This window comes from Anomaloglossus baeobatrachus, chromosome 2, assembly GCF_048569485.1.
Source record: "Anomaloglossus baeobatrachus isolate aAnoBae1 chromosome 2, aAnoBae1.hap1, whole genome shotgun sequence".
In the NCBI taxonomy this organism is placed as follows: domain Eukaryota; kingdom Metazoa; phylum Chordata; class Amphibia; order Anura; family Aromobatidae; genus Anomaloglossus; species Anomaloglossus baeobatrachus.
In genome coordinates, this window is record NC_134354.1 from 411,255,188 (window position 1) to 411,280,087 (window position 24,900).

Here is a 24,900-nt window from a genome sequence, read left to right on the forward strand (position 1 = left end):
ATGTCTGCAAATCAATGGGTCTGTCAAAAAAATGGACACCATGTGGAAGGCATCAATGGGTCATCTGAGCGCTGTCCTTTTTTTTTTTTTTTTTACAGTTTATGACCAGGAGAATTGTGGCACCCCAGTGGTCCGGTTGCCACAGTAACATTGCCCTCCTCACAGGCGGTGATGTTATGCCTGGAAGCAAGAAGGGGAGTCTCCCATGCTAGGTACACTAGCACTCAACACTTCCTACTCCGGACCAGAAGGGGGAGCTAAAGAACCCGGTTTGAGGGGAGCTTCCCTATGCATTCTGGCCTGGAGGAGGAGTTAGGCACACACAGACAGAAAGTGAAACTGATCAGAACAAGTTAGGAGTGGAGAAAAGACGGTCGCTGAGAAGAGAGCTGCGCCATAGTTCCCTCAGGTCTGAGTGCATAGAACCGGACATAGGAGTGGGTACTGAAGTCCCTGCAGCAGAATCCGAAGAGCAGGCGACTGCAGGTCTTCTGGCCCACAGAGTGCCCGGGGCACAGCAGCACACTAGAGCCAGGAGCCGTAATCGAAGAAGTGGCACCAGTAAAGGACTTGCCCTGCCTGCCATACGGGTGAGAACCAGAACTAACATAAGGAAGAGGGTCTGAGTGTAGCTTCAAGCCGCAGGGACCCAAACATCACAGCACAAGCAGGAAGGCCTGCAACCCACCTGGCTAGGTGGATCCTCTCAATTGCTTCCAGGCTGACCGGACCTCCATTACCTGCTGGGCCAGTAACCTCAACTACCAAGTAAATGGTAAATTAAACTACGGCCCTTGTGTTGTCCAGTTATTACCAGCATCCTCAGTCCTGCACCCCAACGTTAAGTCTCTTCATCAATTACAAAGACTACTACCCCCAACAGCCCTGGGGCCCAGCTCTACCTGTGGAGAGCTATACCAACCAAGCTGCATCACAGTCTGCCCCCGAGGTCCCCTCCCGCAGGGTCGGCTATCTCTGGACGAGTACCACAAGTGGCGTCACGAACTACCATCCCCCTCTTTACTTTAACTGACACTACCAGGGTCATGGAACCAGGCCTTGCCACCGTAGCGTCCCAGGAACAGAACCGCGGCCCGGTAACGAGTGCCCCATGGCCCTGGTGCGGGCGTGTGAGAATCTTAGAAAATATCATTGTTCTTTAAAGCGTAACTGTTGTTTTAATTTTTATTTCATAAATCATAGTACACCTGAAAAGAAACTTTGTAATATATCTTATTAGAGAAATTTGCTTCTTTCTCTGCCACAATTGATCAGTCATTATCAAAATTCTCAATTCTGAGATTCTCTGTCAAGAGGAGGGAGGAGCTAAAGGCAAAGGGAGGGGCTAGATATGGAGCTCCAACCCCTCTTCTTCTACATAGGCCATTATGGTGGAAAAAATGGACCCACAGAGCAGGAATGGATGAAAATCGGATCTAGCATATTGATAAAAAATGAGCCATTTTTTTTCTATTAAGCAAAACAAAAAGAAAGCTACATTAGGCCTGTTAGCCAATTTATGCTGCCTAAACTGAGGGCAGTACAAATAACAGACTGTGTGCACAATTGAAGTCAGAGTATTCCCTGATATGCTCCTGCGTTTCAGAGAGACTGTAATTAAGGCCGGGGCCACACGGGGCACTACTGCAATCCTCGCATGACACTCGGCTCACACTGGCAGCACAGCGGGAGCCGAGTGTCATGCGCGTGTCACTGCAACTGAGGTCCGATTGTGCGATCAGACAACAGCTGCGGAGGGCGGGCCGGTGCTGAGGAGGAAAGGGAAGGATACAGCTCCCTCTCTCATCCGTTGCCAGCTATTGCCATTCTCGCCCTGCACTCACAGTATACCGGTGTACCGTGAGTGCAGTGCGATTTTTTTTTTTTTTTTTTTTTTTTTTTTTTTTCTCTCGCCCCATAGACTTGAATGGGTGCGAGAGAATCTAGGATCGCATTGCACCCGAAGCATGCTGCGATTATTTTCTTTGCCGATTAGGGCTGAGAAAATAATCGCTCATGGGTGCTGACACACAGGCTAATATTGGTCTGAGTGGAATGTGATGTTTTATCGCATTCCACTCGCTCCGATTTTCATGCCGTGTGGCTTAGGCCTTAAAGGGAATCTGTCACCAGGTTTTTGCTGCCTGATCTGAGAGCAGCATAATGTAGAGACAGAGACCCTGATTCCAGCAATGAAAAAAGAAGAAAAAATGCCAGCTTACGCAGTTGATTCAATAGATAGGCTGCTATTCCATATAGGCGCTCAGCATCGGATAAATGGCAGGAGCTCTTGCCAGTAATTGATATGAAGGAAATAAATCTTTTTCTTTATTTCAAACGTAGATTAAAATTTTTATCCATAGCAGGATAGTACAAATACAGGCAGAGATGAGAAAATTACTGCGGTAAAGCGCCTTTACAGCAGTAATTTTCTCATCTCCGCCTGTATTTGTACTATGCTGCTATGGATAAAGATTTTTAATCTACGTTTGAAATAAAAAAAAAAAGATTTTTTTTTATTCATTACAAGCATGGCTCGCTGGATTTCTTTCCTTGATTCCAGTGATGTGTCACTTACTGAGCGGTTTGCTGTCATTTTGATAAAATCAATGTTTTCTCTGCTGCAGATCTAGCAGTTATACAGAGCTCATGAATATGCTGGACTACCTGCAGCATGCCAAGTAGTCCTCTAATGATAATCTACTGCTGATTAATCAGTGATTTTATCAAAACTGCACTAAGCAGCACAGTAAGTTACACACCGCTGGAATCAGGATCTCTGCCTCTCCGTTAGACTGCTCTCGGATTAGGTGGCAAATACCTGGAGATAGATTCCTTTTAAGGGCTCGCTTACACGAGCACATGTATAGTGCTCGGCCCAATTTTATACTATTGGGCAGTGCCAACTTGAATTTTTTTCTCATGCTGATTCAACATGAAAAAAAAACCACAGCATGCTGCTAGTGCATCCTATAATCGGATCACATGCACCCATAATGTGTGTGTGGAAATGATCGGACTACACTCAGATGTCACCTGACTGCAGTCTGGTTTAGGCGGACACACAATCCATGTTCTTCTCAGCTGTTCCCTGAGATGTACATGGTTATTGTTGGTTCCTGAAGAAGGAGCATACTAGTTCCGAAACGCGTAGAACTATGAACAATAAAACCTGCTGATTTTAATGAAAAATCCTCTGAGTCTATCCGGTAGCGTGGCAATACATCCTCTCTCCTACTTTACTGAATTACTTCTCCCTCAGGGCTGCAGCAGCCGGTTATCCACGCTAACAAGCAGTCTACAATAGTTGTGACTTGCACAACTTACCCAGGTGAGTGTTACTTTGCACCTCCTTAGATTGGTTACACCAAGATAAGATGCCAGGTTTGCGCCTTTTTGTCTTTTTAGCTCTTTTGTTCTTTATTTTTTTTATCATCGGCGTTTGATACTTTTATTTATTCCAAGGAGAAGCTTGAAAAAACTTCTCTGTCAAACAAAAATGAAAAGAGGACAACACATGGTTGGCATCTGTGCGATCTGATTATTTTTTTTTTTTTTTTTTTTTATGGACCCTTAGATTTTGATCTATGATTTGGATCAAAATTGGACATATGTTTTGGTGTAGACCACTCTCCCTGTAAAATTACACAGACACGTGAGCAGCCCCATACATTATAAGGCTACATTCCCACAATCAGCCTGATTGATGTCTATGACTTTACTGGTGCCGAAACGCGTTGGTTTTGTTCCCTGCGGGGTCTGTCTGGTGCCATTACCACTGCGGCATCATTTTAATGGCATAAATGGAAGATGGTTTTATCCCTGCCTTTTTCCGCTGGATTTTTTTCTTTTCTTTGCGCTGTGCAGCCCTGGCCGGGGTGTTCTCCGTGCAGCTCAAGAGACTCCATTCCATATCCACCATCAAGGATGAGCTGGATTTTTTTTCTATTCTCACAATCAGTGAGTTTTTGATGTTGCAGCATTTCTGCACATTTTAGCTAAATTAGTTTACTTGCATTTTTTGAGTGTTTTTACATGTGCTTTTATTGCGTTTTGATGCTGTGGTTTTTGTCTCTTCTTGGTCTATCATGTAGACGTTTTTGACACAGTGAAAATATGCAGTCAAAAACTCATTGTGGGCTCACAGCCTAATAGTTTAAATAAATGGCGCTATAATAATAATAAACAATAATAATTATCTATGAAAAATACCGATAGAACTTGTATGTGAAAAAAATCTGAATACGCCCATAGTAAACACTTGTATTGCCCATCAAATAACAATTACCGTGTTTTTGAGCCTTCCAGTCAATAGATTTGGCAAAAAACGCGATGGTAAAAACGCGGTAAAACTCATTGCGGTTTTTGTCACGGTGCGTTTTTGGTGCATTTCAAGATGCACTCAAGATGCACTGACAAAAAAATGTCACGTGTGAACATAGTCTTAGGCTGAGCTATAACTCTTTATCACATTTTAAACGGGCACAGATTGGACAGTGATGGGTGAATAATGAAATATTCAGGTTCGAATTATGATATCCGAATAGACCGTACTATTCCAGTACTTGTCACGAATAGCGAATCTAATGCAAGTTAATGGGGAACCCAAGCATTTTTCTTTACGATTTCCCAGATATAATGCTCGGGTTCCCCATTGACTTGCATTAGGTTCGTTATTAGTGACGAATACTGGAATAGCACTAGATATTCGGTATGAATAATCAGAGCCCGAATATTTCACTATTCACCCATTTTGTAGATACAAGCCCAACTGGTAACACCAGGGTGTAAGTTCTTTTTTTATAAATTTCTTTGAAGAAGAACTAAGGTGTGCCGCCCCTGCAGCGGTCGAACCGCTCGGATCCGGGTGTTGCTGTGGCTCGAGGGTCTCCGGACCTGGGGGCTCGCGGCTACTGCAAATGAAAAGGGGGTATTTACAGGGGATAAGAGTTTGTGACGCCACCCATGGTTCACGGTAAGGGGAGTACTGCCAATGGGAGTACCGGGGAAGATGAAGTGGGGCAGTCAGATGACGTTCCCTCAACGGGTAGGGGAGGCCCCGAGACTCTGGATGGAGAAGTTGGTGTAAGGGAGCGTGGTGCAGATTGGAAGCAGGGGGGAGGACAGCGTACTCACTCAGGGAGTGTTGGTAGTGCTGCAACCGCAAAGCAGACTTTGGCACAAAGGTAAACCAAGTCTCTGGGTGCCGCTACCCTCTTGGGGGAGCTCGTCCGGGAGTCCGACTCCTTTGGTACTGCCGGATGGTCCGGAGCCTGCCTCCATGCACAAATTTTGGCATGTTCTGGTGGCCTGTTGGCTTAAAGCTGTCCGGGTCCCGCTCCCTACTTGGTAGTGGAGCTGCGCTCTCAGGGGCTCACGCTTGGGATTTTTACAAGCTGCATGGATTGCCCCCGATCTTTGAGCTTCTTGGGGACAGTTTGTGAAGACACTATCCTCCACAGGCTAATTGCCGGGTTGCCTGAAGCTACTCCCCGACCTAGGGTCCTGTACCCCGCAGGGCTTTCGGTCCCGGACCGGTTCTTAGGCTTGAGAAGCTGTCCGTCCTCCAAGACCAAGTCTAGGCACCCAGCCTCAATACCCTGCGACCGGATCTCCGACTCCTCTGGTCCCAGACCACCGCCTGTGACCTACCAAAAGTCCCCAGGGAGCTCCAACTCCCAGCTCTTCACTCTTTGGGAGATACTACTGAACTGACTCTAAGCTCTGCTCTCCACTTCCTCCCTCACTGACTTCCTCCCTCCCACCAGTCTGCCTGACCCCTAGGCGAGTGGCCCTGTTCCAGCTAGGCAGCCCACTGGTGTGTCTGACAGGGTGTGTTGTGAGGTGTGGTTGGGATTTGGAGCGGATTGAGGCAGTACCATAGGTTGGGAACCCGTAACCATGAGGGGTTGAGTCCTGCACCAAAAGATAGAGAGGTTGCAGTACCCTGTGACACCCTGACTAGTCCAGGGGCATCACAAAGGTATTGGTGAAGGATGCAAATTTTTATTAAGACAGACATTTTAGGAGATTGGACAGGTTCTCTTTAACAAAATGCTGGTTATAGTCTTCTGTATTATTACATATTAGCTGTGTGTGAGCTATCAGAGTTTAGAGTCAACAGTGTGAATAAGTGGACTAAAATGAACCCACGTTATGTTCTCTAATGACAGGTTTAGATGACCCTGAAGGACATGACACGCAGTATACTGATTTGCAATTGTATATCAGTTCCTGTTCCCAGTAACAGTTTCATCCCTAGCTGCAGATAAAGAAAAAGAATTCAAAACACTTTCTATACCCTTCACCGAGATCCTTGGTCAGAAAAACATTTCATTTGAAGAAATAGAAACTGGAATTTCCAATCACTAAAGGATAGTGCCGAAAATGTGGTCGTGTGAACTTGGCCTAAGAATGTCACCCTTTGTTTGCTCAGTGAAGTAACCGTAATCCTCCCAAGTGTTAATATGTAACATGCACATGAGGCAAGGAGTGCTTTACTGTAAAGGCTCCAGACATTCCTGGAATAATATGGAAGTCCTGTCATCTAGTCACCTGATGACGATGGCAGTAGAACGTGCTTTTTAAGGCTTTGAGGAATTGTCTTGGCAGCAAGCGTATTTGTATGTTTCCATAGGTAATCCTAAAACTATAGCCTTGAGGAGAATTCTCGCACACCGCACACTATATACAGTGCGTTCTACATAGATACATTGGTTGCTTTTTTAAGCCACCCACTCACGTCAAAATAAAAAATTTCTTAAATGCCTTCTTACTGTAATCAATTTCTTGGCCGAGATAGAGTAAGTAAATATTTGTACCTGCTGAAACATATCTCACTAGCATTTCCCAGTGCGAGGCACTGGAGCGTCCATTATTGCGTGTGAGAGCAGAATGACGTCCCAGAATTTTCAGCATAATTATGTTTATCCAAGTCATAAAGGTTGTGGATTTTTAAAAAAACGGAATTTGCAGATATAATCGGTGTTGGAGCTCATACACGCAGGCCATAAAACTGCTGAATACATGCTATTGGCCTTGAAAAGCATGATTGATAACAGTCATGTGTGGAATACATGCATTTTTAGATCACTTTCACAGAGGAAATGCACTAAAAAGGGATATCCATTTTTTACCTGTAGATTTTACTCATTTATTGCAACACTATGAGCAAAATCTGCACATAAAACTTAGCATACCAACAAGAGAAATTAGGAAAGGAGAGAGGTTTCCAGCGCCAGGGAGGAGATTAAAGGAACAACGCGTTTCGACGTGAACATGATTAAGACTTAACGTCGAAACGCGTTGTTCTGCTGGCTATCCGACACTCATGCCTTACTTGCTGGATTTTTAATATTTGATATAATTCTTCAATAAAATGGACTTTTAATCTTCCTCCCTGGCACTGGAAACCTTTCTCCTTTCCTACATTGTTTGGTGGCCAAACCACTTCCGTGCGCAGGATTGGATCACACCAGCAAGGCAGTGTGGTGAGCTGGACTGCTTTTCCCTCTTGCACGTTTAACAAGAGAAATTGACATGTTGCGGATTTGAAACCCGCACTGGAGGTCAAGTTACATTGAGTAAGAAAGAAGCCCAGTGGGCAGGAGATTTCTATAGATCCCATCCACTGTGCTGGATATGTAAGACGATGGGCATTTTGTGCAGCAAAAATACAAAGTACCAAAAACTAACCAAAAGTTCATAATGAGAATGTAGCCTCAAGCCTCATTCACACTGAGTATTTGGTGAGTTTTTTACCTCAGTATTTGTAACACAAAACCAGGAATGGGTAAGAAATACAGAAGTGGTGCTTGTGTTTCTATTAGGCCGGGGCTACACGGGGACTAATGAGTTCCTCGCATGACACTCGACTCACGCTGGCAGCACAGCAGGAGCCGAGTGTCATGCGAGTGTCACTGCGACTGAGGTCCGATCATGAGATCGGACCTCAGCTGCAGGGGGCAGGCCAGCACTGAGTAGGGGCGGGCCAGCGCTGAGATGGGGCGGGCTGGCACGGAGGAGGAGAGGGAGGGATCTATCTCCCTCTCTCCTCCGTAGCCGGCTATTGCCATTCTCGCTCTACACTCGCGGTACACCAGTGTACTGCGAGTGCAGTGCGATCTTTCTCTCGCCCCATAGACTTGAATGGGTGCGAGAGAAAGAGTCTTGCATTACAATCGCAGCATGCTGCGATTGTTTTCTCGGTCCAATTGGGGCTGAGAAAATAATCGCTCATGGGTGCTGGCACATAGGTTAATATTGATCCAAGTGGAATGCAATGTTTTATCGCACTCCACTGGGTCCAATTTTCATGCCGTGTGTCTTAGGTCTTATACTTTTGTGGCGCCCTGGACAAGCCAGGTCGTCACAGAACTACACCAACACACCCCACACCCCGGTTAGGCACACCGAAGAAATCCTTGTTGCCTTCCTCCAGGGGCTGATGTCCACACCAGGGGGTGGGCCAGGCGGTTGGTCCCGCCCACCGAGGAGTTCACAGTCCTGGAGGCGGGAAAAGGAAGTCAGATCAGTTTTGAGAGGAGTTGAGGAGTGAAGTGGTAGAGGAGCAGCCTGACTGTGTCCGGGTGTGTGGCCCGGGCACATACAGCAAGGTTGGCAGACGATGGTGGCCGTCTGCAGGAGAGGCTGATTGGAGTGAACCGTACGGACCGGGGACGGGCGGTGGCCCGCCAGTACCGGATCGGGGAGTGAAGAGAAGCCAGCACCATTCGGCAGGGCCTACGGACCCTGACCAGGCTAGGAGTCGCCGTAAAACCAGTCAAATCCGTTAGCGAAGGGAACCTCCGGGGTTTCCCAGCAGTCAAGACCCGATTGAAGACAACAGCTCAAACCGTAAAGGGAAACAGTCACCGCCAAGGCTACAGTTCCCAGGGCCAGAGCCTGCGGGCAAAAGGGGCTCCCTCAGCATCCATCCAAGCTGGGGAGCGGGTTACCAGTGGGAAGCCATTGGAACCGTAACACAACACAGGTGCAGGGAAAGGCAGTCACCATCAACCTACCGGAAGGAGAACAACCGCAGCCGCCTGTGGGACCTGTCCATCCAGCCGTTTGTTTGACCAGAGACTCCGTGTAAATTACTGGCTGAGTGAGTACCACCGTGCCATGCTGCCCCCGCGACCCTGCACCTCACCAGGCCCCGTAACCCGCCTGCCATCCCTAACCCTCACCGGGCCCCGGGACAACCAACCCCCCTACCCACGGAGGGGAGAACCAACATCCAAGCTGCTCCCTGTCATCGCTCCCGGGATCCCCGTCCAGAGCAGCGGTGGTGTCACAACCTCACTACAACCGTGGGTGGCGTCACGGACAATATTCCTAAACCACACACCAAACCACCCCCTTTCACTCACTGGCGAGGAACGCCGCTCGAGTCCCCGGGATCCGGCCAACCGCTCGAGCCACCACCGAGCAGCAGCAGCCGGACCCGAGCAGTGGGTGAGCGCAGCGTCCCCTCCTCCGCCCGCGACACTTCTCCTCTGATTGTTCCACTTCTGGTTTTGTCTTACAAATACTGAGTTTTACCTCAGCAAACTCACCAAATAGTCATTGTGTGCGTGTGGTCTTATAGAGGTGCACAAATGGACTAAGGCCACATTCATATTTTCAGTATTTGGACATTTTTTTTTTTACATCAGAATGTAAGCTAAAACCAGGAGTGGGTAAGAAATACAGAAGTGGTGCTCGTGTTTCTATTCTACTTTTCCTCTGATTGGTCCACTCTTGGTTTTGGCTTCCAAATAATGAAGTAAAAACTCACTAAATACTCATTGTGTGCATGTGGTCTTACACAGGTGCACAGTTAGACTAAAGGGTACTTTACATGATGCGACATTGCTAGCGATGTGAAATTCTAGATCGCAAGTGCGATCTTTCGAGATCGCACATAGGTCATTTTACGCATGTGCGATCTCGAAAGATCGCACTTGCGATCTAGAATTTCACATCGCTAACAGGATCGCTAGCGATGTCGCAGCATGTAAAGTACCGTACCCTTTAGGCCACATTCATACTTTCAGTATTTGGGCAGTATTTTACCTCAGTATTTGTAAGCCAAATCTAGTAGGGGGTTAAAGAAACAGAAGTGGTACTCGTCTTTCTATTATACTTTACCTCCGATTTTTCCACTCTGGGCTTTGTCTTACAAATTCTGAGGTAAAAAACTCACCAAATTGTGCACAAGGCCTTTAGGAGATTTTTTTTTCACATTACAAATATACAGTTAGGTCCAGAAATATTTGGACAGTGACACATGTTTTGTTATTTTAGCTGTTTACAAAAACATGTTCAGAAATACAATTATATATATAATATGGGCTGAAAGTGCACACTCCCAGCTGCAATATGAGAGTTTTCACATCCAAATCGGAGAAAGGTTTTAGGAATCATAGCTCTGTAATGCATAGCCTCCTCTTTTTTTCAAGGGACCAAAAGTAATTGGACAAGGGACTCTAAGGGCTGCAATTAACTCTGAAGGTGTCTCCCTTGTTAACCTGTAATAAATGAAGTAGTTAAAAGGTCTGGGGTTGATTACAGGTGTGTGGTTTTGCATTTGGAAGCTGTTGCTGTGACCAGACAACATGCGGTCTAAGGAACTCTCAATTGAGGTGAAGCAGAACATCCTGAGGCTGAAAAAAAAGAAAAAATCCATCAGAGAGATAGCAGACATGCTTGGAGTAGCAAAATCAACAGTCGGGTACATTTTGAGAAAAAAGGAATTGACTGGTGAGCTTGGGAACTCAAAAAGGCCTGGGCGTCCACGGATGACAACAGTGGTGGATGATTGCCGCATACTTTCTTTGGTGAAGAAGAACCTGTTCACAACATCAACTGAAGTCCAGAACACTCTCAGTGAAGTAGGTGTATCTGTCTCTAAGTCAACAGTAAAGAGAAGACTCCATGAAAGTAAATACAAAGGGTTCAAATCTAGATGCAAACCATTCATCAATTCCAAAAATAGACAGGCCAGAGTTAAATTTGCTGAAAAACACCTCATGAAGCCAGCTCAGTTCTGGAAAAGTATTCTATGGACAGATGAGACAAAGATCAACCTGTACCAGAATGATGGGAAGAAAAAAGTTTGGAGAAGAAAGGGAACGGCACATGATCCAAGGCACACCACATCCTCTGTAAAACATGGTGGAGGCAACGTGATGGCATGGGCATGCATGGCTTTCAATGGCACTGGGTCACTTGTGTTTATTGATGACATAACAGCAGACAAGAGTAGCCGGATGAATTCTGAAGTGTACAGGGATATACTTTCAGCCCAGATTAAGCCAAATGCCGCAAAGTTGATCGGACGGCGCTTCATAGTACAGATGGACAATGACCCCAAGCATACAGCCAAAGCTACCCAGGAGTTCATGAGTTCAAAAAAGTGGAACATTCTGCAATGGCCAAGTCAATCACCAGATCTTAACCCAATTGAGCATGCATTTCACTTGCTCAAATCCAGACTTAAGACGGAAAGACCCACAAACAAGCAAGACCTGAAGGCTGCGGCTGTAAAGGCCTGGCAAAGCATTAAGAAGGAGGAAACCCAGCGTTTGGTGATGTCCATGGGTTCCAGACTTAAGGCAGTGATTGCCTCCAAAGGATTCGCAACAAAATATTGAAAATAAAAATATTTTGTTTGGGTTTGGTTTATTTGTCCAATTACTTTTGACCTCCTAAAATGTGGAGTGTTTGTAAAGAAAGGTGTACAATTCCTACAATTTCTATCAGATATTTTTGTTCAAACCTTCAAATTAAACGTTACAATCTGCACTTGAATTCTGTTGTAGACGTTTCATTTCAAATCCAATGTGGTGGCATGCAGAGCCCAACTCGCGAAAATTGTGTCACTGTCCAAATATTTCTGGACCTAACTGTATCACCTATCCACAAGATGGGTGATAAACGTCTCATCTTTGTGTGGTCCACCACTTGTTTCCCCACTAGTCACTTCAATAGGAATCTCGAGCCCCCCCTCCCCACTGGCGCTGTAAACAACTGACGTTCAACTGTCTCTATAATCCCCATTAGCAGTAGGATGATCGGATGGGGGCTAGTCGAGTATGAGCATTTTTCCGGGAAATCTTGAAATCTGGATAAATGCTCTAGTCTCCCATTGAAGTCCATCATACTCTGGTCGCACCCATCCGAGCATCCAACTGCTGGTTATGAGTACCAAACACTCGAGCATAGTAGTGCTCGCTCATCACTAATCCTCATAGTTATTCAATTGTGTGGCATGGCACAATACTCCTAGTACACACGTGGTCAAAATTGTTGGTACCCCTCGTTTAATGAAAGAAAAGCCCACAATGGTCACTGAAATAAGGGTATTTTCACATTTGCGTTCAACGCAGTCCGTCACTATGGTGAATAGCGCAGTCCGGTAACGCACTGCGCTATTCTCCATAGACTTGTATGGATGACGCACTGTAACGCAAGTGTCAGCATTGCATCCGCTGGACGACGCAGCGTTGTTATATTGATGCTGCGCCGACGGGCGGAACGCAGCGTGTAACATTTTTTTGAGCAGCGCAATCCGTAGGATTTCACTGCGCATGCTCTCTCTGGCTCCCTGCACCCGTAACCAAGGTAAATATCGGGTAACCAAGCAAAGTGTTTTGCCGATATTTACCCTCGCTACGTGTGCAGGGAGCCGGACACTTCCCCGCTTGGCTCCGCCCCCTCCCGCACGCCACTCCGCATGTACACACACACACACACACACACACCCACACTTCCCTGTCCTCAGCGCCATGGCCCGCTCGGCTCTACCCACTCCGCGCACCGCCCCCCGCACACATTCTCGGCGGCTGAACGATCAACTGAGCGACTGGCCGCCGGCATGTGAGAGCACTCAGCTGAGCGCCCGGCTGCCGGCATGTGAGCGCTCAGCTGAGCGCCCGGCAGCTGGCTATTGAGAGCGATCAGCTGATCGTTCACAATAGTCTGCTGCCGGTAAAACTGTAAAGAAGAAAAAAAAAAAGCTTTCCGTTGTTTTGTACAATCTGTTGTGCCACTATATGCAACACATCTGTTGCATCCGTCACACAACGAATGGCAACGGATGCCGTTCAACGCAAGTGTGAAACTAGTGTGGTGCCCTGGACTAGCCAGGTCGTCACAGGTAACACACAAACACCCCCACCCCCACTAGACCGTAACATTAGCCAAACATAAAATCCTTGTTGCCTCCATCCAGTGTCTGATGTCCACACCAGGTGGGGGCGGAGCCAAGCGGTTGGCTCCACCCACCGAGCAGTTCACAGGCCTGGAGGCGGGAAAAGTGTCAGTTAGAAGTTGGAGGTTGAAGTGTGAGGAGTAAACACTTGGGTGTCTGGGTTTGTGGCCCAGGCACCAACAGCAAGGTTGGCAGACGGTGGTGGCCATCTGCAGGAGAGGTGAATAGACGCGGAACCGTAGGACCGGGGTCGGGCGTTGGCCCGCCAGTACCGACCGGGGAGCGAAGTGAAGCCAGCACACACAGGTAGGGCCATCGGACCCCGACCAGGCTTGGAGCCGCCGACAATAGTCAAATCCGAGTGTGACCGGAACCCCAGGGGTTTCCTAACAGCCAAAGACCCGATTGAAGGCAACCGCCCACACCGTGAGGGTATACAGCTACTGCCTAAGGCTAGAGACCCAAGGGCCAGCGCCTGCGGGCAAACTGGCTCCTCCGGTATCCATACACCGGGGAGCGGACTACCGTTGGGAATCCATCGCAGTCAAACAAGTACACAAAGGTGCAGGGAAAGACAGCCGCCATCACCTGTCCGGGGAGAGACACTGCAGCCGACTGTGGGACCCGTCCATCCAGCCGTTTGGTTTACCGAGGACTTTGTGCATCTCTTACTGAGTGAGTACACCCGTGCCATCCTGCACCGCGCTGCGCTGTGCACCTCACCGACCCTGCCTCCCCGTCTCACCACCGGGCCCCGGGACCACCGACCCCTACCCACGGAGGGGGAAAACAACATCCCAGTTGCTCCCTGCCATCGCTCCCGGGATCCCCGTCACCAGCAGCGGTGGTGCCTATCTTCACCACAAACCGTGGGTGGCGTCACGGACTAAATCCCCCCCAAACCAACCACCCCTTTTTCACTCACGGGCGAGGAGCGCCGCTTGAGTCCCCGGATCCAGCCCACCGCTCACGCCATCGAGCAGCAGCCGCAGCAGCGCCGGACCTGAGCGTTAGCGAGCGCAGCGCAGTGGCGTACTCCTCCGCCCGCGACACTAGCCTAACTTGAATCTGACAAAAGTAATAATAAATAAACAATTATGAAAATGAACAAATGAAAGTCAGACATTGCTTTTCATCCATGCTTCCACGGAATAAAAAAAAATAAATAAAACTCATCATTTGTGTCCAGGCCTATTTCATGAGTTTTATTTTTTTAAAAAAATTCTGTGGAACCATGGTTGAAAAGCAATGTCTATCTTTCGTTTGTTCATTTTCATAGATTTTTTATTTACTATTGCTTTTGTCGGATTCAAGTTATTTTTGTGACCAATGTGGTTTCTCTTTCATTAAAAGATACTTTACACACTGCGACCTCGCTAGCGATCTCTTTAGCGATCTCGTTAGCGATGTGAAATTCTACATCGCAAGTGCGATTTATTTTATTTTTTTTTTTTTTGAGTGCACATAGGTTATTTTACGCATGTGCGATCTCAAAAGATTGCACTTGCGATGTAGAATTTCACATCGCTAATGAGATAGCTAGCTAGGTCGCAGCGTGTAAAGTACCCTTAACTAAGGGATACCAACAATTTTGACCACTTGTGTATTGGTTAAACGTCTGGCTCACATTGTATGCATTGACATTAAACGTGCAGTTGTACTACATAGCCTTCGAACCTTTGAACAAAGCATTCTTGCTATTAAAATCCAGAAAATAAAGCATATCATTTGGTCTCCCATTTGGAAGGGCCATTTGAGATCATTGAACTTTTCCAGGGATATTTTCTACAGTTCTGGCAAATCAAGTATATTATGTGCTATTGCTTGTTCAGTGAATCTGTGATACAGCTCAGTTATTTCTCAAGAAATGAACCTGTTTGTTTTCTCATTCCTTGAACAGGTGCTTTGATCAACCAGTTGTGCAATGTGAATGTGCGTGCCATAGAAAGCAAGAAATTACTCCTTTGAAAGCCCGTCTTAAATTTCATTTCAGTATTACTGGTCTCGTGTTTTGTTTTTTTTCATTCTAAACTACTGATTCTTTTTGTAATTCAAAGGAATTGCCCATAAACCTCATTTACCACCTATTCACAGGACATATAATAAATGTATGACTGCTAAAAACTGCCCATGGTCCCAAGAAATAGGGGTCAAAAGTCAACTTTGGGAATAAACCATTAATGGGCATGTGCGACCACCACTCCATTAAAGGGGTTATCCGGTTTCTTTGACTTTTTTTTTTTTTTTTATTTCCCTATTGGGCTACATTGGGACAGGTAAGTAGATAGACCACTTACCTGCCCTGCTGCCAGCCCCTCTCCCCCGGCTCAGAGCGGTCATGTGACCGCTCCTGCCGCGATTTTGCTGCTTCCGGTCATTTCATGTCAACATGGGCAGGACCATGTTGACATGCAAATGTGGAACAGCATGTCGCCTCCCTGCTGGGCTGTACAGTTCGTGGAGTCCCCCCCCTTCCCTACACCCTCCCACACATTCCCCCGCACCTTTTACTCTCCAGTAACCTCCCCCTGCACTTGCTGTGGGGTCCGTGACCTGGGGGCGGGGCCTGGCGGCAGCTGCCGTGGTGTCAGCGCCAGCACCAGGCCCCCTGCTCAGGATCACACATTCAAATGTACCGGCATCACAGATCACAGATGCCGGTACATTTGAAAGTGCTGATGAGAAGCAGCGCAGCGCTGATTCTCATCACTGTCCCTCCCGCTGTCTGTGCTCTCTTCAGCACAGTGACGTCACTACTGTGCTGATATGTCCAGAGCACAGACAGCGCGCGAACGTGCAGGAGCGGCGGGGACCGAGGAAGGGTGAGTATTCCCTACATGTGTTCCCTATGGGGGGGGGCAGAGCCATATGTGTGCGTGTTGTGCAGAGCCATATGTGTGCGTGTTGTGCAGAGCCATATGTGTGCGTGTTGTGCAGAGCCATATGTGTGCATGTGCAGAGCCATATGTGTGTGACTCGCCCACCCCAGGGCTCCGTGGCCCTGGTGGGTGTCAGTTGTAATAGGGCTGGTGACTTGGGAGCAATTAAAGTATATGTTTCGTGATGCCATCTGTGGTCTGCGGCTATTAAGCCGCCGCTGCTGTGTGAGGCCTCCGGGGTGATGTTATGGCAGCAATGGTGGTACTGCTGCCCACAGGTGGAGCGGAACCCCGGGAACACTGTTAGGGCTCGTGAAAGTCTATGGTGTTGTGTGGCTAACACGGTGCAGGGCCGACAGGCAATGAAAGAATCAGGCACAAACAACAGTCTCTTTACCTTTTCCTCTTTTACTTTAGGAACAGTCCAGTCCTGGGAGACCGTGACAGGTGGTGATGGGGATCCGGTCAGCCTGGAAGTACTTGGGGTGATCTTTCTGGCCAGCTGAGTATGAGGCCTACTCCTGTGCTTTTCTTTGTTATGATAGGACCCTGCTTCTCTGAATCCAGCAATGGCCCTCTTTGCTGCTGGGACCGATGGTACGTCCCTTTCCCTCTGTAGTAGGCTGCGCAGGCCCTCTCTGGTGCTTCTCTGCTGGAGTCCACACCGGGCCCTGATGCTGCAGCTGTACCTTCGAGCTGTTTATGGGCCAGGTGCTTGCAGCTCTCCTGCCCTTCGGATTCGGCTACCAGGGAGTATTTTAAGCCCTGGTGGCCACAGACTCCGATGTCCGAGTCTCTTCGCTGCCTCTCTGCTACTCCTGCTTCCCTGGGCCAAGCTGCTCTAGCTCTAGGCCCCAGATAAACAGGACAGCACACTCTGCGTCTGCTCACTATCACCTCTCCCTGCAGACTGCCCTCTACTTCCTCCCTCAGGTCAGACTTGAGGAAGGCTCCCTGGAATTCCAGGTTCAGAGCTCCCCCTGCTGGCCGGAGGGAGAACCGCGGTGGATGTTAAACTTGCTGGCCAATGGACCTCCCCATTACCTCCAGGCTCAGCATTAACCCTTTGGAAGGGCAATGCTGTTGTGGGGACCAGGTCCTGGGGCGCCACATGTGCGTGTTGTGCAGAGCCATATGTGTGCGTGTGCGGTACAGAGCCATATGTGTGCGTGTGCGGTACAGAGCCATACGTGTGCGGTGCAGAGCCATATGTGTGCGTGTGTGGTGCAGAGCCATATGTGTGTGTGTGCAGAGCCATATGTGTGCGTGTGCGGTGCAGAGCCCAATGTGGGGCTGTTATTTGCAATGCTGTAGTGATACCAGGTCAGGTGCTGGGGAAGAATACTGACATGGAATGTGTGTGCAGGGGGCCGGCAGGGGGCGGGGCTGGACACTGGGGTGGGGCTGGACACTGAGGCTGGGTGGTGACAGCTCTGACTGGGAGGTTTTGCACAGGAAGTGGTCATGTTTGCTGGATCTGAATGTAAACAAGAGCTGCAGAGAATAAAGGGATAATTCAAGAGGAACAAAAGTTAGAAAACAAAAAATAACAATGTAGGTGTGATTTATATGACAATACAGCACAGATAAACTCAAAAATTTTTGTTAAGCTAATGTCGGACAACTCCTTTAACTTTTATTAGGCTATTCACTCATCCGTGAAACTATGGGAAAAAGGGTGGGGCCTCAGCCAACATAGCTGATACCAGGAAGCAACATTATTTTTCTGTTGGCTGAGGCCCCATCCCTTCTGGTCACATGACTTTGACATCAGCACAGGTCCTTCTAGCCCCTCTCCTTCCCTGATGAAGCTTTGTTGTGGCTTTGTCCACAAACTTGCGAAACGTGCGTAGGTAGGTTCATGGGGGGGATTGTCCTGATGGTTTAACTCTTGACTATGCATCTGTGATTCATTTATAGTCTGCACTAGGCACTTTAATAGGGTCATCTGATTCCCTGGTTGCTATCCATGAATCGGTGGGGGCCTCTCTTACATTGCTTATAGATTTGGTGACATTTATCACCTTGAGGTTTTTTATATGCATTTCCTCCTCCCTTTTCATTGATATTGCTACCTTCTATTTATTCCGTGCCTGACTTTAATATACCTCTACCGCATTGTCACTTGTTACCTTCTCGTCTGTTTTTACCATACGTGTCACTTATATGTTGTAATAAACTATATTTTTGCACCAACGTACTCTGTATCCTCCTGTTTTTCTAGGTACGTATAGAATCAGGATGATAGTACCAGTATAGCACTGGCTTTAGGTTATATAGAAAAATTGGTGCGCTTTAATAGCCAAGTCTGATCCACAGAATGGGTATGAATAGGACATGCTTGGAGTACCATGGACCGGAAGACACATCCGTTTTTAAATGTAATGTGTGTATGGCCTATTGAAGCTCTATGGGTCAGTGTGCTGTCCTACAAAAAATCAAACATTGCTAGCATGTATCACACATATGTAGCTTTAGGCCACGCTAACACATTTAAATCAACCAAGTGCAATGTGAGAAAATCTGACATTGGACTGGGACAGTCAGATCTACAATTTTTATTTATTTTTTTAATTTATTTAGTTTTGTTTCTGTTGATGTGGCATAAGCAAAACAATTGCTGCATGCTGCAATTGTCAGTGTGTTTCGAATCACGTGCACTCAGACCAGCCTATGGGAGCGTGTATAACATTGGACTGCCCTTGGCTGACATCTAAGTAATGAGATATACGCAATGGAGAAGATGGAGAAATGAATCTCTCCCTCTTCTCTGCACCTAGGATCAGAATCACAGTATAATGACGCTCACAGCAGAGTTTGAGCCGTGTCATTAGCATATTACATTGGAGGCTCTCACATTGAATGCTATATACGCCAATGTGACCATGGCTTAACTCCTATAAGCAGAGTAAAGAAGATTGAAAGGAGTGGATCGTATGATATAGCATTATAGTTTAAACCATAGAAACTACTCCATTCACCTGAGACAACAATTTTCACCAATATTTTAATTTCTGTGGAAAATGAGCCATCTCCTGTGTACATTAAAGTCGCCTGATGACAGGTCCACATTTATTATACCTCTATGTTGTGCCTCGGGGCAGCCGAGCTGCTCGGATCCGGGTGGTCGGTGGCTCGAGTGATCACGGAACCCGGATAATGGCGGACGCTTAATAAAATGGCAGGGGCTACTTACAAGGGATTATAAAGTTAATGTTCGTGACTCCACCTGTGGTAGTGCTGCCCCCTGTCCTTTGCAGACCCCGCAGCCAGCTGCTTCTCCCCTGGGCATCGTGCGATCGATCCTCAGGCCTCGCACCCAGACCTGACACCCAGCCGGTTGTCCTCCTCCCTCTTCCTTCTCTCTCCATCTGGAGTCCTCTCCTTCACCCACCAACTCCTCCCCTTCCCTCTAGGGACCGAACTACAGGAGGGTTGGATTTACACCTCTTAGGCAACATCCACTTCCTGGGCAGGCTTTACACCATAGGACGGCCAACCCTCTGATCATGCCCTTTTGTGGTCCAGGGTGGTGTTATGTGAGTGTTTTTAGGTGGGTGTGGGTTTAGCCAGAGCTAGGACTCCAGGAACCAGGTTGTAGACCTTAGTAGCATGACCGCAGGGGCGCTACATATACATTTGCGTCCTAAAACATCATCCACATTTTAATGTCCTTCTGTAGGGCTAAATACCTGAGTCTATGTGATAATATGAGAACATTCCTCCCAAGGAAACATTCAGCAAGGGTTGCTGTGATCTTCCAGCTTCTTATCTCTGTAGTTACATGCTTGCACCATCATGACATTGATGTGATTCCTGTACTTTCCGCGACGTTCAGGTCAGCAACAGTATGTTTATGTAGACCTTACAGAACAGTACCACACCATACTTCTACCTGTATTGTCTGCAGACTCCTTAAATACAGGATAATGACTATTCTGACTGTCAAATAATAAGTGGCATTGTTTTATTTTAAAGTGGAGTGAAATAATTCACAATTGTGTTTTAACATCTGAATTATTGTTGCATTTCACTGATATGACCTTATAGGATAAGTAACACTTGCTTCCCAAACTACTAGCAAACGTGTGTCCATTGTGTACTATATATTTTAGATGCACTATGTAGTGTAGGTTATATAATGCTAGTTATAACAGTTTATATAGTGTTGAAATAATACCTAAATAATTAAAGATGTGCCGTTTTGGCAGTAGGGAAGGTACAGTCTCCTTGAGTTGTCCGTACATGTCACTTTCCACTAATGGTCCTTCACCGCCCTGCAGCCGGTCATTGCCTACTCATTCCTTACATTCTGGAAACTCACCTGTGGCATCCCACATTTTACTGCATGTCTTCACCTGGTTTAAGCCTTTTGTCTGCAATTTCCGAAGGGTAATTATCTGCAAATTTGTACTAGAAAAACCCTTGTAAATGTCCTTGTTTCTCTTTTCGAAATGACATAGCTTTACACCCATGCTGAGAACTTGTCCCAGGTTCACGGACAAGGTAATGAGAAAGACAGCGATAATGACAGAGAGAATATGCTGGTACTGCTCTACTATAATTATTTTACACAATAAATGGGGATAGTGATAGCACACTATCAAAACACAGTCCGCAATAAACATAGCACAGGAGGGCAATGAACTACATTAGATATGGATTATAATCTCATATTACTCAACCTGGCCGTTGGCAGTGACATGACACTTGGACAAGGTCTCCTCCACTCTTAGGTTAAGCTCCCACTTCCCATAATGAGGTTTTGGTGAGTTTTCTGCAGCATTTCTGCACCTATTAGCTAAATTAGGCTACTGCGCATTATTTATTTTTTTTTTTTACATACTTTTTTTGTCTGTTAGTAGATAATGTTTTAAGTAAACATGTTTTTTGTTTTTTATACTTCTTGGTATTTGGCTCTGACAAAACTTTATTCGTACAGTCATGTGTGGATTACATACGTTTTTAGTGCGTTACCTTAGCGGAAAGGCTATAAAAGTGCAAATGCATTTTTTTTTTTTTTTTTCTGCCCCTTGGGCCTCTTTCACACGTCCATGAAAAAGTTTGTGTTTTGCATGGCCATGTTGAAGGTGTAACTAAGCATTTCTGGCCACAGGTTGCCACCACCAGCACCAAAAACAGCTGATTGGCAGGGGTATCGGACTTCGAACAATCAGACATTGATGACCTATCCGAAGGATAAAGGTGGCTTTACACGCTACGACATAGCTAAAGCGATTTCGTTGGGGTCATGGATTTTGTGACGCACATCCGGCCGCGTTAGCGATGTTGTTGAGTGTGACACCTATTAGCGATTTTGAATCGTTGCAAAAACGTTCAAAATCGCTAATCGGTGACATTCCCCCCCCCAAATCTCCATTATCGTTGCTAGTGCAGTAACGATGTTGTTCATCGTTCCTGCGGCAGCACACATCGCTATGTGTTACACTGCAAGAACGAGGAACCTCTCCTTACCTGCATCCTGCCAGCAATGAGGAAGGAAGGAGGTGGGCGGGATGTCTGTCCCGCTCATCTCCGCCCCTCCGCTTTGATTGGGTGCTTGCTTAGTGACGTCGCTGTGACGCCGAACGAACCGCCCCCTTAGAAAGGAGGCGGTTCGCCGGTCACAGCAACGTCGCTAGGCAGGTAAGTAGTGTGACTGTTCCTAGCGATGTTGTGCGCCACGGGCAGCGATTTACCCGTGTCGCACAAACTATGGGGGCGGGTACGCACGCTAGCTATATCGGTAACTATATCGCAGCGTGTAAAGCGGCCCTAAGGCATTAATATAAAAGTAGTGGACAACCTCTTTAAGCTCTTTAAAGAACTGTGTATCTTTCCTTGTGAAAATGAGAATAAATTGTAGAGGGATCAATTTTATTCTCATTTTTACAAGGAAAGACTAGAAGCAATGGGATGAAACTGATGGGGAGGAGACAAAGATTAGATATTAGAAAAAACTTTTTGACAGTGATCAATGAGTGGAACAGGCTGCCACGAGAGGTTGTGAGTTCTCCTTCAATGGAAGCCTTTAAAAAGAGGTTGGACGGACATCTTTCTGGGATGATTTAGTGAATCCTGTTTCGAGTAGGGGGTTGGACTAGATGACCCAGGAGGTCCATTCCAACGCTAATATTCTATGATTCTAAGTATATATTTGTGTGTGTAATATATTATTTGGTCAAAGTCACATTCTGACCACATTCTGCTGTCTAATTGTATATTCTAGGCAAGATTGCAATAGCAGAAGTATCTCATTTCTATATAAAGCCTATTATAAAGTTTAAAATGACAGTACAAAAATAGGATAATTTAGTAATACCAAATCAGAGAAATGCAGCTATGCGCGGCTTACTGATTTGCATTGCTTGCCATTGGAAACGTGCTATATACCAGAGCATGTAATGCTACTGGAGTATTTATAATGGATGAAATAAGTGTTTTTTTTTTTTTTTTTTTTCCCATTTCACATGCCACTCTTGATGAACAGTGTGCTAAAATAATATGCGCCAACTTCAATAAGAGTTGTAGACCTCTAAAGGAAGTTTGCTCATCTTTCAGCTGCCATGTGCCTGTGTAAATGTACCCCTTCTGTTGTATGTTCCACCACTTTTGTGGCATAAATTATAAATTTGCCAGTGGTGTACGGCCATCCCCCCCCCCCCCCCTTCCTGGAAAGCTCCAACCACTTATTTGGGTGAGGCTGGCCAAATATCAGAAAATGTTTGCGTAACTATGAGTTGCACAAAAATATTGTGGCCTTTATCACTGTTTTACGTTCGAATGCTGATGACTCTGCCGAATGGAGGCCTATGTTGTTTTGTCTTCGTAATATAGGAATGCAAAGTTTTATGAAATTTGCATTACATGTAGGAATTATGTGTGACCATCTTGTCATTCATCTCTTTACAGGAACTTCACCATCAATATCTAAGGATGAAGATCATTCTGCTGGCTCTAATTTTCCTGTTTTTAGGGGAGATCAGCAATGTCAATGCTCATAGGTCTCGTACAAAGCGTGAGCTAGCGCCAGGACTTCACCGCCTTGGCATGAGAGATGCAGGGGGTTCATATTGCCAGCAGAGAGAGTCCTGTTGCCCTGGCAGAGATGATGACTGCACTGTGCCCTATTTGGATACTATCTGCTACTGTGATCTGTTCTGCAACAGAACTGTGTCAGATTGCTGTCCGGACTTCTGGAGATTCTGCTTGGGTATTAGTCCCCCAAACATCGTGAAAGGTGAGTGACTAGGTGTATATATATTAGTGCTGGAAACAAATTAGATCATAATTGTTTACAACTGTCATAAATGACTTTAGGCTGAGGCCACAGGGGGTTATGTGAAAGTCCTCGCATGACACTCGGCTCATGCTCGCAGCAGGAGCCGAATGTCATGCAAGTGTCCTGCGACTGTGGTCCGATCGTGCGATCAGACCCAGTTGCGGAGGGCAGGGGCCGGTGCTGCAGAGGGAGGGATTTATCTCCCCATCTCCTCCGTTCCTGGCTGATGCGATTCTCGCAGTGTACTGTGAGTGCAGTGCGATATTTCTCTTGCCCCATAGAGTAATATTGGTTTGAGTGGAATGTGTTGTTTTTTGTTTTGTTTTTTTTTTAAATCGAAATCCACTCGCTCGGTTTTTCTCGCCATGTGTCCTAGGCCTAAAGCGGGCTTTACATGCTACGATATATCTAACGAGATGTCGGCGGGGTCACGTAAGTGACGCACATCCGGCATAGTTAGTGATATCGTAGTATGTGACAGCTATGAACGAGTAGAAATACTCACCTTCTCGTTAATCGTTGACATGTCGCTCATTTTCTAAAAATCGAACGTCCGGTTGTTCAATGATCCCGAGGCAGCACACATCGCTCCGTGTGACACCCTGGGAACGATGAACACAGCTTACCTGCGTCCCGCCTGCAATGCTGAAGGAAGGAGGTGGGCGGGATGTTTACGTCCCGCTCATCTCCGCTTCTATTGGCCGGCCGCTGTGTGACGTCGCTGTGACTTCAGGAAGTGGATGTTTGCCACCCACAGCGAGGTCGTTTGGAAGGTAAGTGCGTGTGACGGGAGGTTATAGCATTGTGCGAGACGGGCAACAAATTTCCCGTGCCGCACAAACGATGGGGGGCGGGTGCAATCGCACGACATATTGAAACGTGTAAAGCGGGCTTTAGAGATGAAATCTACAGTGTTATATATAATAATTCCACTTGATTTACTGAAGATGGAGTGCAATTTTGTAAGCTCATTATTTAACATGGTAACATCACCATGAATTAGATTACTTAGATTATAGCTTAGCTTTTAGGTCAGAGATACTGAACATTATAAATATACAGTCTTTGTTAGGCTATGTGCACACACTGAGTATTTGGCTGCAGAAATGTCTGCACCAAATCTACATCTTCTGGCAGAAAAAAGGTGCCTTTTCGTGGTGCATCTTTGCCATCTTTTTAATGGATTTTGGCTGGAAAAACTATGCAAAAGCACAGAATTGACATGCTGCAGTATCTTATTTGCACCAAATTTGCAAGGGAAAATAAGCAACATGTGTACAACACTTCAGAATTCTCATTGACTTTCCTGGCATAAGGATAGGCATGCCGTTTTGTGACAAAACTGCACCTAAAATGAATAAAAAAAAAAAAAAGCATGGAAAACGAAGTGTGTGTACATAGTTTTAAAGGGGGTTGTCCCCTTTCAGAAAATCTTTATCCCTGGCTTCATCAGAAAATAACAACAAACTGCTCAGTCATTACTCACCCAACACGTGAGTCTAAGCTCCCATTGTCCAGTACTGGTTGAGATGCATACAACT

The 24,900-nt window shown here is 46.5% G+C and overlaps 1 protein-coding gene across 1 annotated transcript in view; it reads left to right on the forward strand.

The window, feature by feature from the left end:
* TINAGL1 (tubulointerstitial nephritis antigen like 1) overlaps window positions 1–24,900 on the forward strand; it is a 94,075-nt gene that overhangs the window by 3,032 nt on the left and 66,143 nt on the right. The window contains exon 2 of the mRNA XM_075336127.1: window positions 22,990–23,317. Coding sequence (XP_075192242.1) covers window positions 23,014–23,317 — 304 coding nt within the window. The 5' untranslated portion in view covers window positions 22,990–23,013. The remainder of the gene's footprint in view (window positions 1–22,989; window positions 23,318–24,900) is intronic.